Source organism: Stegodyphus dumicola, chromosome 7 (assembly GCF_044657685.1).
Source record: "Stegodyphus dumicola isolate Sdum_Otavi_A_Nest chromosome 7, ASM4465768v1".
In the NCBI taxonomy this organism is placed as follows: Eukaryota; Metazoa; Arthropoda; class Arachnida; order Araneae; family Eresidae; genus Stegodyphus; species Stegodyphus dumicola.
Genome location: NC_140774.1, coordinates 77,450,570 through 77,466,582, shown reverse-complemented (window position 1 = coordinate 77,466,582; position 16,013 = coordinate 77,450,570). Strand labels below are relative to the sequence as shown.

Genomic DNA, 16,013 nt, shown 5'->3' with positions numbered 1-16,013 from the left:
TAAATATTATAGTATTAATAATAAATAACTACCAGATATCAAGAATCAAAACGTGGAATCCAATACAATAAACTGCAGCCTCATTTTTACCTGAACAAATGAAGTCACACTATGGGACAAAGGTTTTCAAGATATGCTGCAACAGGTCTCAAAGTCATGTGATTATTCTTGCTAAATTATACTCCGTAATTTTATTCGCCTTGTCGAGTGTGTATCACTCGAACATATTGTTCAGTTATATTTTGGTGTTCTCTTTATGATCAGTTACCGAAATAGGAGTACAAATATAAATTTAAGATCCTGCGAAGTGAGTGCACCGGTTTTTCATTTCAATGTTGCTTCAGAGCTGAGGAAGAAACAGTCCTTTTAACATAGATTAAAATGATCCCATACATACTAAGCTGAATAAATGCATGCAAAGGTATTTCTTTGCAATTTCTTTAGATGAATTAATTTAATATGCTTCATACATTGGGTTCTGTAGTTCCTTAAATTTCCGCAGCAGGGTACTTTGCCTTCGCTCGTACTGAAAACTTGTCTCGTCTCATAAAATGCTATTTTTCTAAGTTTTTAAGGCTTTCGCTTTGATGTACTACAGCCCAGATCCGACACAAAATTTCCTAATGATGTAACATAAAGAATAATCCTATTTAACATTAAAATTTCGACCTTATAAGCCTTTCGTTGAATATACCTGTTAAACGAATCCATGTCCAGGAACATGTGTGGAAAGTTTTCATTCAGTACATATAACAGATTGGCATGTAAGAATTATCTTAAAGGGGATTTTCTTGAAATATTGACTTTATTTTTGCAGGAAGTCAGATTCGAGATCTTATATTGCCTGTCTTCCTTCTACAGTAAATAATTAAAAAATATTCTCATTACTTTTGAACCACTATATGCGCATAGTGTATTACATAAAGAAGGCTTCGATACACGAAAATTTGTTTTTTAATGTATACTGGAACATTGGCGTAACTAGAACTCTTGGGCCCTTATGCAAAAACCTTTCCTGGGCCCCTTTCACAATAAATTTAATGTGCTTAAAAAAAACCGCGAAAAGTAAAAAAATCAAGGATTCCAGAAGCCAATGTTTTCAGGATGATTTTTATCACATCTGGATTAATTGTTAAGAAATGAAAGCACGTTCCTAGGGAACCAGTTGAAAGGTACGTAACATGAAGAAAGAATAAAAAGGAAAATAATTTCCCTTGACCAACTGGTGAAATGAAAATTTGCTTTAGTCTGGGTGTTCGACGTGAAATGATTTTAATTCAGTTACTTAAGACTTTTTGTGTGACTACGAGAGACAGATTTTTCTCTCCTTTCACTGAGATGCATACTGATAATAAATGAATAAGTCTATATAAAAAAAAGGAACATGTCGACGTATAGCATTAAGAAAAGGTAGAAAGCCTAGATTTGCGGAGATTTTTATATAAAATCTAAGAACTTTTACATACTAACGTTTTGAATTTTTATGTAAAATCTGCGCCTAAGTTTTTTCGCTTAAATTAACAAACTTATAAATAATTAGTTATATTATAAACTGACAGACAAGATAATTGATAAACGTACAGAAAAGCTATTACATTAATGCATAGTACTTTGTAATTTACTCAGCTTACGATCATGATTTATGCAATAATATACAAGTAATAAATAAGGACTTTTATAAAGCAAATGATACATTTGCTAAATATAAAACAAATTTATCATAAACTTCATAAAGAAAACTATTTGAACATACAATTTTTGTAGAAAATATGTATGGTAAAGTTTTTTTCTGTCTTTTTAAAAAAACCTTTTGGTACACTAAATTACTTGAATACGTGATTTTTATAAAAAATATGAATGCTAAAAATTTTTACTGTTTCCTTTTAATTTTCCTCAGTCCGTACTGCCCTTCTTCTCTAATTTTTTCCTCCCTCAATAAGTGTAATGATAACATTGGTGGCCAAAATTCATCACAAATTAAAAAATCTTTCTTTTAAAATTTGCGTCTCCTAACCTTCATTTCCACAAAATTATTTATCAATACTTGGACGTCCATTTTCTCAGCCATCTCAGCTTCAACGCTCAATAGTGAAAGGTTTGACAACCGATCTTCTGTCATGCTGTTTCTTATATATGTTCTTAAATATGTTTTTATTAGTTTCAGTAGTGAAAATGACCTCTCACTCGTGGCTTTGGTTACAGGTAATGATAAATACAATACAAGTAAATTGCACACTCCCGAATAACTGGCTGTCATGTCATAATATTTTACCATTGCTAATTTAGCTAAATCCTTAAGAGATTTCAAATTTTGAATTTCTGATCTGAAAGTATTTATAAATAATAAAAGTTGTACTTCCAGTGCAAGTCTTCTTCTTCTTTTTTTTTTTTTTTTTGAAGCATTATTAATAATTTCCGTATATGTTAACAATGACAGTGTTTTAGGTTCTTTATTTCTCTTTTATTTTTCAAATGTAGTTTCTATGCCCCATTTATTTGCAATAAACTCAGCTTCTTTCATAATGTCTTCAAACTTGTTCCTCATATCTTGCATATTAATAGAAAAACTTTTTAGATGTTGATGAGCACCATTCAAGTCGATTGATTTTCGATTGTCGAGCCGATTGATTGGTTAATCGATCCTGCACTAGTTATAGCGCAGGACGTGTTTAAAAAATTTTGTTTCTAATTTTGGCCTGTTACGATGTTTCTTAATGTATGGAAACATAGACTATATTTATATTTCATATTTATCATAAAAATATTTCATGTTAATATAACAATACATTATTAATATTAGTAGATATTTGTATTGTTAATGGTGATAATTTTGGATTTTTCAGATAAATGGATTAAAGTTTAGCTGAATTGAATTTTTAGCAAGTTTTAAGTTATAAGAATTTAGTCTATGATTAATTTAGATATTACAAATCAATAACTTACCTTTATAATGAAGAATTATATTTGAGTTCACTTTGAAATTTAGTTTTAAAGAAAAACTTCTGTTTGTTCTCGGCATAGACTAGAGAAATGGCATTAGAATAAAAGCAAGTTTAAGTTCAGTTTACTGTTCTGAGTCATCAGCCAATTTACAAGTATATTTGAGGGGTAGCGTTTCACACTTCAATGCAGCTGTTTAACGAAGAAAGGGACCCCGCCTCCACTATGAATTTCCAGTGTCTACCCAAGTTGAGCCACAGTAAAACTTTCATCCAAGACTTTACTTTAAAGATGTCCATTGGCCATTTCCCTTTTAAAACGCTAAAACATCTGTTTTTTTTTCCCTTCAGTAAAATTGTACTATTATTATTATTGTCATATTCCAATGATACATAATACATCACCAGCAATATCTTTCTACATTTCCTCTGTACTATAAATGCATTTCAGTTAATGATTAATTATTCAATATTTAACAGTAAAAATTTTGGATATTCGAATATTTTTAGGAAATTCTTCACAAGTTTACAATGAAATCATAAACAGGTAGAAAGAAATTTTATTGATATGTATCCAAAGAGCTTTGGAAATGATTGTGTAATGCGAAATAAAAATTTTAAAATTAAACACAAAATACTTATGGTATGAGGATTTATCTAAATTTAAATACCCACTGTAGCAAAATAGGACGATTCCCTTCCAATTTTCAAGGTCCCAGAAATGTTTAATAATTTAGAGTTAAGCTTATTGATACTAACGTATATTTGAAGATGAGTACTCACACTCTGTCTCATGGATTCTAAAAGTAGTACTCATAAATACTTGTTTAGGAAACAAGTAGAAAGTTTCTTCTAAATTAGTAAAAATAAATTTGTATGAAACAAGTTTTGTTTACTTCGTAGAGAAATGCGCAAAGCTTCATTTATGAAAATAGTTTTGTTGTACCCCAGGTGGTTCAGAAAGCAAAAATCAGTTAGGAAAAGCGGATATATTTTAGGAGCATTAATATTTATGATTATTATCATGTTTTATTTGCGTCTTAGAAAGCTATTTATGTTTCAGAAATTAATGACCTCAGATTTCCAGTCTTTACATTGCTTATAAATTAAGCAGTATCAATTTTTTTATCTTAATCATTAATTTATTAATGACAAAAATATAAAAAATAAATATAATGTATGGGAACATATATTAACAGAAGCTATTTATGTCTTAGAAAAGTTATGCAGTGATGCCGAAATGAAAGAGAATAATGCACAAAGGGATTTTATGAGTGAAAATCGCATCATTTACTATTAAAACGAGTTAATTAAACTTTTTAATTTGCAAAAATTATTGAAATATTGCAATAACGGGGGGCCATTCTTTTCTAAAATATTCCATTCGTTTGTGTAGTGAAAATAACAATGTAATTAAAACTATTGCAACTTGAAATGCAACTTAAAACTATTAAGGCAACGCTACTATTGATATGTTTAATATTTTCAGTAATTAATTTATCAAAATTTACAAAGTAGTATATACTTTAGTTGTGTGATGCCATTTTTATTTTCATTATTATACTATTATTGATGATTTCACGTACTAAATGCTGTGGAAAGTAAATTAAAAGCAAAAGTAAAGTAAATTGTAAAATATCATTTTAAATAACGATTAGAAAGTACTCCATGAAGGCGTTCTTCCCCTTAGGCAAATAGTCCTTGAGTGCTTTATTATTATATAATATTTCAATTCAATTCCATTTAAATAACGTACAAATTATTGCGCATTACTGAATTATGCGCTTAAATGTTTCACATTGTTTAAAAAAAATTGTAATTTATGATATTTTTTTTTAAACGAAGAGAGATTAATATATTACTTTCAAAACAAATTTAATGTCTTCAGAATTATCTTTTACAGATAAGTGGGAATTTTTGGTAGGTGGGTAATTTACAGGTTAAGAAACACTACAGCTCTTCTCTTTTCTAAAGCAAATCAAGTAAATCCTCAAACGAGTTCTGTGCTTTCAGATTTAATTCTCGATTAGGGATTTTAAAGAATTCCTAACCTGCATTTTATCTGCAATGTGAGAATATTTTGAAAATTTTGATATGAAAAATTGGATGAATGTTTATTTACTCATTATTTCAAGTAAAAATATTCATTCAATCCCAAATGTGGTGCCATAAATTCTTTGCGTTTCCTCGACTAGAACGGCATTTCGACATGGGAGTGGGGCAAAGTCCTTTCATGCCACAACTGCTCAACTTACGTCAATAATTTTATGTGTTTAAGTAAGAAAATCATGTATTCTAGAGTTAGCAATTAATACTTACGAATGATTCCCCCCTGCAGATTATTAGTGTAAAAAAGAGAGAAAAAAAATCGATCTGCCTTTAACTTTGCCATTTTGAAATGTCAATCGTGCTTCTAAATCCAAAATGTTTCTGTCCCTTACCTTGCCCCTTGGTGCGACTGCACAGGTTGCAAGTACCATCGTTTTTTACATTGTGAGAACTATACATTCAAACATGCAGAGTATTCCTTATTTAATTTCTTTAAAAATAATACAGGGTGAGGTTATTTGGTGGCAACAATTTGAAAAGTTATACGCCGTTTATAGCGAACCAACGAAATACATGTTATATTATTCTAAGAATAATTCACATTAACAAATTCAATTTCAAATTGAATATTAGGACTGATTTTTGGACTTGCGTTTAATGGTAAAAGCTAGTAAGAGATTCAATATATGAACAAAATTAAACGCAACCGGAATGAGATATTATGAAAATTACGAACTGCAAATAATATACCACGATTTCTCTTAACTTGCAAAGTTCATTCCAAAGTACCAGAATCCTGCCCAGTTACTTCTTTGATTTATACTAAGAAAATATGTCTACTGAATATTCGATCATAATTCGAATTATACAGAAACAAATTAATTTATAAAATAAGTACTTTATACTAAATAGTTACAATTAATTTCCACTTCCACTGCTTTTTGATTTGGGATTGCAAAAGGAGAAACCTTTCCTTTAGGGGGTCGTCTTCAAGTTTAAGGTTTGAGACTAAGGAATGCAAAGAAACTTTTCCTATTTTCCTCTCACTGCTATCCCTAAACTGGGGTTAGGTCATGAAGTTATTATTTCATAGTCTAATGCTAGAATTTTAACTTTTGCAAACACTTAAATTTAGCTATTTCAGGTGCTTCCAAGGGCCTCCTATCTGCGTCATACAGATAATTGCGTTACTGCACCATATAGGTAGGGGGCCCTTAAAAACTTAAAAGAAAACGAATGCTATTATCTACATATACTTGAAGATTTTAAAGTTAAATGTAAATTGGAGTCAAATCAAGGCTATTCCTTTCGTATATTAATATTAACAATCATGTAAAAGGGGTTTAAGACAAAATCAAAACATATCAAAATTAAAGTAAGAATTTATAGTAGTACAAATTCTAAAAATAAAAATGAAAAGCAAAAGGGAAAAAAATTCAAGATAAAAAATATAAAAATAATAATTAATCTTCTTTTATTGAAATTCCGAACTCACCAAGGGAAAATGAATTAAAGCTTCTTTATATATGTAATGGAATCCGCAATCGGAATAAGATATTATGAAAATTACGAACATCTAAATGTAGTTTCGCTGAACATTTAAGGCCCCCTAAGCCTTTCGGGTCCCTATGCGACGGCATTCCTTGCTTACCCTTATTTACGCCACTGTACTGGAAGATAATTATAAAATGAAATTTCACCAAAATCATTTTCCTCTAGTAAATTATTCTCATAGAAGCACTAGATGATCGCGATATTAACAATACGTAAATGGCAGTGTTTTCGAAATAGTTTAATATTTATTCCTTTCTTGCTTTAAAGGTTGTGGAACACGACCATATTATCAAAAGGAGAACGAAGACGACTTGGCTCCAGGTAATATCTTCTTCCCAGTTAATGGCATTAATGATGCACTTCTAATAAATCAGTTAAAATTAACGACAATGAAATCTTTAAGGGAATGTAACTGGATAAATCTTAAGTTGAATAAGTTGAATTACAGAAGCTTCATATTCTTCACTTAACATATTAAAATCTGAAAGCAGGTAGATAAACTTTAACAAAGAGAAAAAAATAATGTTTGCTTTCAATCTTCGAAGGATGGTATGCTTTTTCAAAATATGAACTTTATGCTCCTCAAAAGTGCATAATATCCAAGAAAGAGTTAACAGCTGTTTTGTACCTCCGTAAAGGAACAAGTATCAATAATCAATAACCATGTTTCAAGGGTCAAAGCATAAGAAGAATTTTAAGAAATGCACTTCTAGAGTAATGCTTGTAAATAGGTTTGAATAGCATGTAGCATAAAGAAATGCACATGAACATTTTATCGCTAAACCTCAAAAAGCATACTTGGCGCCAGATTTCAGTTGAAATGTTCAGAACATAGAAAATGACATCCTTATCACAACCTTCGCTGTCATTATAAGAACTGTATATAAAAGTGGAGAACAAAATGACTTGAAAGCATACAGCTAGAATATATCCAAGAAATTAATATTTTTAGATTGTATGCATTATATTAGGTTTTTTACATTACTTGTATTTATAATCGGTCTTCTGTTGTTTTTGCACTTAACTATCATCATGACTTAATTGTTAACATATAAAAAATGTTAAATGTTAAAGTGCATATCTAATTTCTTATTTATGTAATAGTGTCAATATCCAAAATTTCTTTCGTGATTAGTTATCAAGTAATAGTCTGATAGCAGTCGCACATGAACGAGAAAACAAACGTCACTATATAAAAAATTCATTAGAGAGTTCTCAACAACATGTTAGTTTTTTTTTTTTTTTTTTTTTTTTGCATAACAGACACTGAGCAAAAAAGATAGTAAATTATTTTTAACATTTAGACTTCAACTACCCCTTTCTATATCCTTTAAAATTTAGTAAATTTTACACGATTTATGCAAATTCATCTAATTTACACAATCATGTAGAGTTCCGATGGAAGGAACAAGACAACAATAATGAAAAAAATTCGCAGTAAACTAAAAATATTTCCCAATGCTGAAAAGCCTATTTATCATCTTATCATTCTCGTTTTCATAGATGTATATTGATTTATTTAGCTTTCCATATCTCTTTCTGTCTTGTTGTTTCCAAAACATAAGGAAATTTTCGCTTAGCACATATCTTTAATCACTACCTTAACAATTAAGTCAAGATGATATTTATCTAAATAATAGGACTTAGGTTACTTAATGTAACACAAAAATTTTTTATAATAGTTAATTATGTCCCAAACTGTTAAGAATAACTGTTGTAATCACTTTACTGTAATTAGATAAGTTATTTTTTACTACTGATATAATGAAATATATAAGTAGTAAACAATGAAATAAATGAAAAGCAATATATCCAATGAAATGCTGTATCACTTTGAAAATATAGTGAAGTCATATGAACAATGGCTACACCTGGTTACTGACTGAAGCAAAATTATGTTTAGTAATCATCCTAATATACTTATTAAAAATTTCTTAATATTTCTATAATTCATTTGAATATTTTATTAAATAAAAGCATAGCATAAATAATTTTTTGACAAAACGCGCAACAATCGAATGATCGTTTACATATAATTTTCCAAGTTTCAAGCTTTTGGTTTAATAATTTCAAGCTCTGGGTGAATCCCTTGTTTTTTATATATTAAAATATCGTTCCTAGAAATGAACCTGAACTGTTTTCAAATTTAAAGAGCACTGAGCCTGGCAGAAACTGCTTTTAAATCTACGATTTCGTTAATCTAGATTTCTGTCCAGTAACAGAGAATAAATAAATTTATGCGGGATCGATAGGTGAGAAAAACTAGTATTTTAAGCAAGAAAACACCGGAGGTAAACATGAAAATTCAACATTATATTTCCTTTTTTAGGTAGAAGTGTTAATCATGTATACGAGAAGTGCATGTATAGACACAAGCCAGAATTCCTTATAACGTTACTAATTTTTCGAGGCCATAACTTGGTTATATTCAACAATAATAAAAGAAAATTGAGGATAAAATGTACAAAACATCATTAGTTATGTGTGGCGCAGAGAGAATGCAATTTAAAACCTTAAATTTTAATATTTACAGGAAAATGCCGAAAAGATAAGCGTGTAATAGGAGGAAAACCTGCTATGAAACATTCGTGGCCATGGATGGTAAGTACTTACTTTTTTTTTCTTGTAATGTATATTTCTGTTAGAAGTATGTTATAATTTTCTCATAATATTTTAAATCTTCTCTTATTTTAATCTAAAAGTAGATTTTGTTTATTTGATTATGACAAAGCTCAGCCTAGGTATCTGCCTAAAGAAAGAGCTGTCTTCGGGAGGACTTTCCAAGAGAATTGGACTCGTATTCAAGTTACGCATGAGAAAAACCAGCCCGTCCTCCGGGATACGAACCCGGATCGAAGTACCAGTGTTCAACGGCTTTAACGCACAGCCATTTGTGAACTCTTTAATCTGAAAGAGATTGAACGTAGCTACCCGAATGTAGTTTTGATTGATTCTAAACGTCCGGATAGGGAAACACTATATATAATATAACAATGGGTAAATTAAGAGTGATGTTAATTTGATTTAATGCCTGACGTTATTAAAATTTTATCATTGCTGTTCAAAGAGTGTTCTTGAAATACCACTGAATATTGAAACCTTTAACAGGATTTTTGTTTAAACATTTCTTTCATCTATTCATTTAGTGACTTTCAAATCATTCGTCCATTCACATCAACTTTACTTACATAAGAATAATTTAAATGAGAAAAACCCGAATCGTATAGCATTATGTTCTGAAGACCAACAATTCATCTGTAGAGTTTCCAATGGACTCTACATATGAATGAATGACTCTACAGACTACTCTATTCCACTGAATTACCAAAATTTTGATTTTTTAATACTTTTCCATTTTTTAGGCCAGTCCTGACGAGTGTCAAAAGACGACATGCGACTTGAAGCGATTTCCAGATAATTGTTTCTTGAGTAGAGGAGGGGATCTTAAAGCTCATCAAAATTTAGTAGTTACTAGTTTTCATAAATTCAGCTGGGAGCTGCAATGTTTCGTAAACCAATTTTGTTCATGAAATTTCCCAGAAATTGCTTTCCTTCAATAGACATGCAAGCACTTTATTACAGCTCTTACTTTCTATTCTAAAACCTCATTAACTTTATATATTATTTTTTAGACTTTGTGTAAACAGAAGCCAGAAGAACATAACTACCTTTTCTACTTCTTCTTTTACTCAATAAAAGCAAAATATCTACATCAAAGCGCTTAACAACATACAACCATTGCACATATGGAAATTAAAGCATTTCTAAATTAGCATGTCGTTGAATACAATTATGTTATTTACAATTTTCTCATTTGTACAACGCTGGTAGATTATGTAATTACGCTTATTTCGGAGCCAAAAAGAAACACGGAAATTCAGCAATGCCTTCGTTGGGATCCGAGCTTCCCGCTTGCAAGCCGGACGGGCTTCCAATTACGTTTATAAAGATATTCGGTAAAGGAAGAGGAAAATCTTTAAATCTTTTAACTCATATATATAGTTCATCTGTAGTTCAGAAAGCAATAATACTTCTGAAGCGACAGATTAACGGTTATAAATGAGTTGAATAAATTATTATTTATAACTACTGCCGAAGACTTTAACTAAGCATTTATTAACTCTAAAATGAGGTATTCGATTTAAGTTAATATGCGAATTTGATGTATTTTTTCTAAAACGGAACGATGCACGTTATTTTAAGATGACAAACTACGAAACCTTAGAGAGAAACAAATGACTTTCCGTCTTTTTACCTTTTGATTGCAGTAAACATGACAACCTGACGGTTACAAAGAATAGAGAAATATCACAGCAATAGACTTTGCAGTTTGGGATGATGTCGAATATTAACAGTGAAATGTCATAAAAGTGAAATCCTAAGTATTTTCAAACAAATGTCACTCAAAGATTGCAGAACTGAAATAAAAAGACAAAAGTTATGAAATAAGACTATTAAAAACTTAGAGCTTTCTAGAATGCACAGTATTAGAAACTATCAACATTAGTTAATTATGTTCTTTCATATCTGCTTTTCGTATATTTTTTTTAATTCTATGTCCCATTTCTTCAGTTCTGTTTTATACAACTAACAGATGATTTTACAGACTCCGATTTTATTGACTATTTTTTATGGTTCCTTGTAAAAAGCATAGCATGATTTTATTTCGCAAAACAGGACATTTATCGGTTGCCCTTGAATTTCAAATGCTTAAATTTTGAATTAGTTTATTTCACGAATGGACAATCTGAGTAAACTTTCCAAGTAAATCTAGTACGTACATGCATTACCTTTCGCTCAAATCATAACAGGTTAACGTAGTATCGGACAGTGATTGCTTCTGAGCTGCACATGTAGTACATAGCTAGTTCCAAACAGAATCTCACTGCAGTACACTTATATAAACTATTGCTAGAAATTACTTAAAATGATGCCTGGACCTGAATTTTAATAGCCATTTTCTTATATTCTTATAAACCACTTTCTTCTTATATAATATTTTTTAAGAAACTTTTAGTTTAGTTGGACAGTTTAAGTACTAATATTATTACTATATATTTTTATACGGTGTTTACAAAAAATAAGCTTTTATGTATGCAGTATATTTCAAACCTCCATACGTAAACATTTTGGGGAGATAGGGAAGAACGTCGATATGAATTATTTTCATACAGAAGAAATATGACCGGATACTAAATTCGCAGGAGATGGAATAGATACAAAGACGCAGAGAGAATGCAACACAAGAAGCAGCGTAAAACGCTTTATTAGGAAAATCATAATAGTAGAACAATTAAGTAGATACCAGAATAAAACACGGTTATCACAAGACATGTTCAAAGTTCTGACTATTCGCAGTGAGGCATACCTGACACCAAAGCCTTACGAATCACTCAAAATGAAAAATAACTGGAGTTTCTCGGGTATTAATCGTAGCGACTGTAAGTGCTGTCTTAGTATCTATCTAGAAGCAACAGATGTTTAGTTATAATGGCCATGATGACCTTCCAAGGAAAGAAATCGTTGCAGTGTACGTGGTGTAAGCAAGTGTAAGTGGGGAGCTACGGGATGGATACACCACTTGCAAGCACAACCGGTAAAGCGTAAAAGTCATAGAAACATAATTCCAGTAAATCAGGCAGAAACTTCCCCAGAGAAATCCGATATTTCCGAACGTCCAGTCGAAGTCCTTACGAGCATGGGCCGACTAAACAATCCCTCAAGATAACTGCCCACTCATTAATGTCACGTCTGTGTTGTGCAGCACATGATCCTGTTAGCGTGTGGTCTCTTAGCAATAGTAAAAATTGAAATCCCGTTCACTGGAAAAATATCTTTCATTCGTGAGCAGAACTCATCTTGGGAGTTCTATAATGTCACTTTGCTGCAGAAAAACTACGCAAATGTCACACATTTTGGCTTTCTTTCATCTTCTGTAACTGGGCGCGTTGCAGATGAAATTCATATAAAGCATCTGCGCACACAGCACGCTATGCACTAGTTCGAGATGTTCCCGTTATAGGACAAGCGCATGTATACTTCTGCTTGAATTGCTAACCATAGCGTACAGATCTCATCTTCCATGACGAGAATTTCGGTATGCTGCATTCTAACCTTGAAAGATCCGTGTTCACACAAGTGGTGATGAAAAAGCATAAACATTTGATGCTGTGATATACCTCTGCTTAGATGCCTTTCCCTAAACATTCTTACAGGACTCGTTCTTGACTATCAGGTAACTCATATACGAAATGCATATACGCCAACTCAGTGCTTGTAAATGGATGCATTTTGTTTTACAGGACAGCACAAGATTTAATGAAAAAGCCCTAGGTGACGACCAATGAAGTGCTTGCGTGCAGTGATCACTCCAAAGATCTCTCCTAGGGTATATCCACCTGATTCCGCTTTTCTAGGTAACTGTAGTTCATATCGATGTTCTCTAATTTACTTCAATTAGGTGGAATTTTGAGATATCCTACATAAAAACACTTTCAAAACATTTCCTTTGGTTTACATACAAAATGTACCAATTCTTTGTATATTTGCTCTTAGGGCCTACAGAAGTTATTGTTATTAATGGAGAGCAATGCAATGAAAAGCTTACCACATTTGTTGGTACTGTCATGGGTTGGCTGATTAATACTGGAGGTAAACGAATTCAGGCCAAGTACGCTGAATAATTATTACTATTTTAGATTTAGCTACACCGTAAGGTGCATGTTAATTTTACAATAGTTATTTTAAATTTTGAAACCCTTTCCTTTCAATTATTATTTTCCACTTACAACTGCCTACCAGAATGAATTTTTATAATCTTGTTGAATGCATATGGTTAGAATTAATACATAAAGAAAGTTTAACTTCGAAAGAGAGTCCTTAGGAGTCCTTAGTGACGCATGTTTGCCTTCTGTCTAATTCATTCTTGAATCTATTACGTTCGGCTGCACTGTGCGTGCCTTTTGATAATCGCCGGCTACTTTAAATTAAGGGCCAACTACGTTAGATATTTGTCTTTAGCTTCGGCCAAGTTTACTTTAGTTAGTATTAGGCTAGTTTCTTATTTTCTTATACTGATTTAAAAGGTCCAAGTGAAGGCTTTTCTGTAAGCCCGAGAAGTGGCCAACTGTTATTATTTCTTTGAGTGAATAAAAGTGCATTTTAACTCTTCTCGAGACTACGTTGTAAGTACTTGAACTCAGTGATAAGTCGCTACTTAGTTCACTAGGTTCCTCGATATATTATCAAAGACAAAGTAGCAAGGGCCATAACAACATGATTTACAAATAATTTCATTGCATTTAAATTTGAACAAATTTTGAAAACAATTCATCGTCTGTGAATGGTCAATTTAAAATAAAAAATAAAAACAAAAGTAAAATAAATGAAGAAAGAAATAGTATAAATAAAATGAATAAATATATATAAATAAATAAATGTAAATGTAAATAATAAGTAAATAAATGAATATATAAAAATACATTAAAAATACAAAAATATATATAAAAAATATACAAGGATTACTAATCTTTGTATGAAACATTTTTTTTATTTTTTATGTATTCATTTATTTATTATTTATATTTACTTTTATTTATTTATATATATATTTATTCATTTTATTTACATTATTTTTCTTTTCATTTATTATATTTTAATTTTTATTTTTCCCTTCATTTATTTTACTTCTTATTTTTATTTTTATTCTTATTTTACTTTTTATTTTTGTTTATTTTATTAATATTTATAAAATTTAATCAGCAACTTTGTTTTTATTATATAAGGTACCATTTATAATTCTGAATTATATGTAGCATATGAGTGCAAGTTGTCTTTATTTATGCAATACTGCTACTCTATATACTCTCTGATTTTGTTAAAAAAAGTACAGTTAGATCTGTCAACTCTACCCTGGTGGTGGCGGTTGCTGGACTGTACTTGATCTCCTCCCGCTGAGCAGACACTATTCTGTTTGGCATACACTTTAGGTCAGAAGCCTGCTCAGTGGTGATAAATAAATAAATAAAAGTCAATTTAATTTAAATCTCAGTATGTCATAAATTAGGTTCCCCAAAATAAACGGATCCTGCAGATTTCAAATTTAAAAATGCATAGTCCTTTTCGTTGGATTCAGGCCTTTAATTCTGTTCTATAGATGGCTCTTTTCAAGAAACCGTCTTCAGGCATGGACGTAGACATAGGCTGCGGAGCTTCTCTCATCAGCCCTCGATATGCTCTCACTGCAGCCCACTGCGTTGAAAACGCGTAAGTCTAAGAAAAATATTTTATTTTTTAACGCTATATCAGTAATTTAGGTTGCAATAAAAGATATTTCTTCACGTATTAAAAAAGATTTGTAACAACACTCACGTCAAGTATTCAAGTTAAAAATTTTTAACTAAGCTGTATCTAGTTCTTTTAAAATAGTAAAATCTCAGTAAAGCTGTTTAATAGAGAAAAATGATTTTGTGTATTCTAACCTGTAATGAACTTTTGCATTAATTTAAAACCACTAACAAAAATGGAATTAACGTTAATAATGTATCTTAGTTTGAAGGGGAAGATCATCGCTTCGGTCTCTCGAAAACACCATTACATACATATTACATTAACCCAAGTCTCGGCAGCCTATAACCAGCAGGTCACCGAGTGACTCATTTCGTTATTTTAAGTAACACATTTGAGTTCCGAAAATAAAGTATAATATATAAAAATAAATTATAAATCATAAACTTGAAAGAAACACTTGAAGAATACATAAAAAAGCGAAAAATAAATACACTGCTGGCCATTAAAATTGCAACATCATGAAGGAAAGCAAATACAAAAAAAGATTGCACGTAAACAGTATGGCATGAAGACAAAATGATTAAATTAGTAAGCATTTTTAATGTTTACGCAGAGGTGTGAATTTAGTAGAAACAGCTGCCACCCCTGGCAGCTAAAACAGCCCTAACATACCCATTTCCTGACTAATGGTCCGTGATGTGGTCGTACGGTTTTATCTTACCCCGTTAGGCATGGAGTCATACTGGGCTTGGATGACAGAAATGGGCAACTGATTCCATGTTCCTTCAAGTCTATGCCACACTTCATAAATCATATTAGCTGGAGAGGGGTGGCGAGCCAGTCTCTTAGTAACCCATGACCAGATCTTTTCAATGAGTGACAGATCTGGAAATCATACAGGTCAGGGCAGCAATCGAATACACTGTGTATCGAGAAAGGTAAGAACACGACGTGAAACATGTGATCTTGAATTATCTTGTTAGAACATGGGTTTGGGGACGTCGAAGATAGGGCACAACCACTGGACGTAAGATGTCAGAAATCTACCGATCTGCGTTTAAATTACCGTCGATCCGAACTAGATATGTGCGTGTAGTGTACCCAATGGCTGCTTAAACCGTCACACCAGGTGCAGGGCTCCTACGCCGATATCGAATGCAAGCAGGCAAATATATATCGTGC

The 16,013-nt window shown here is 31.3% G+C and overlaps 1 protein-coding gene across 1 annotated transcript in view; it reads left to right on the top strand.

Annotated features, from left to right (window-relative positions):
- The window catches only part of LOC146996236 (uncharacterized), an 80,628-nt gene that overhangs the window by 11,296 nt on the left and 53,319 nt on the right, over window positions 1-16,013 (top strand). The window contains exons 4-6 of the mRNA XM_085821394.1: window positions 6,810-6,863; window positions 9,076-9,143; window positions 14,698-14,807. Coding sequence (XP_085677520.1) covers window positions 6,810-6,863; window positions 9,076-9,143; window positions 14,698-14,807 — 232 coding nt within the window. The remainder of the gene's footprint in view (window positions 1-6,809; window positions 6,864-9,075; window positions 9,144-14,697; window positions 14,808-16,013) is intronic.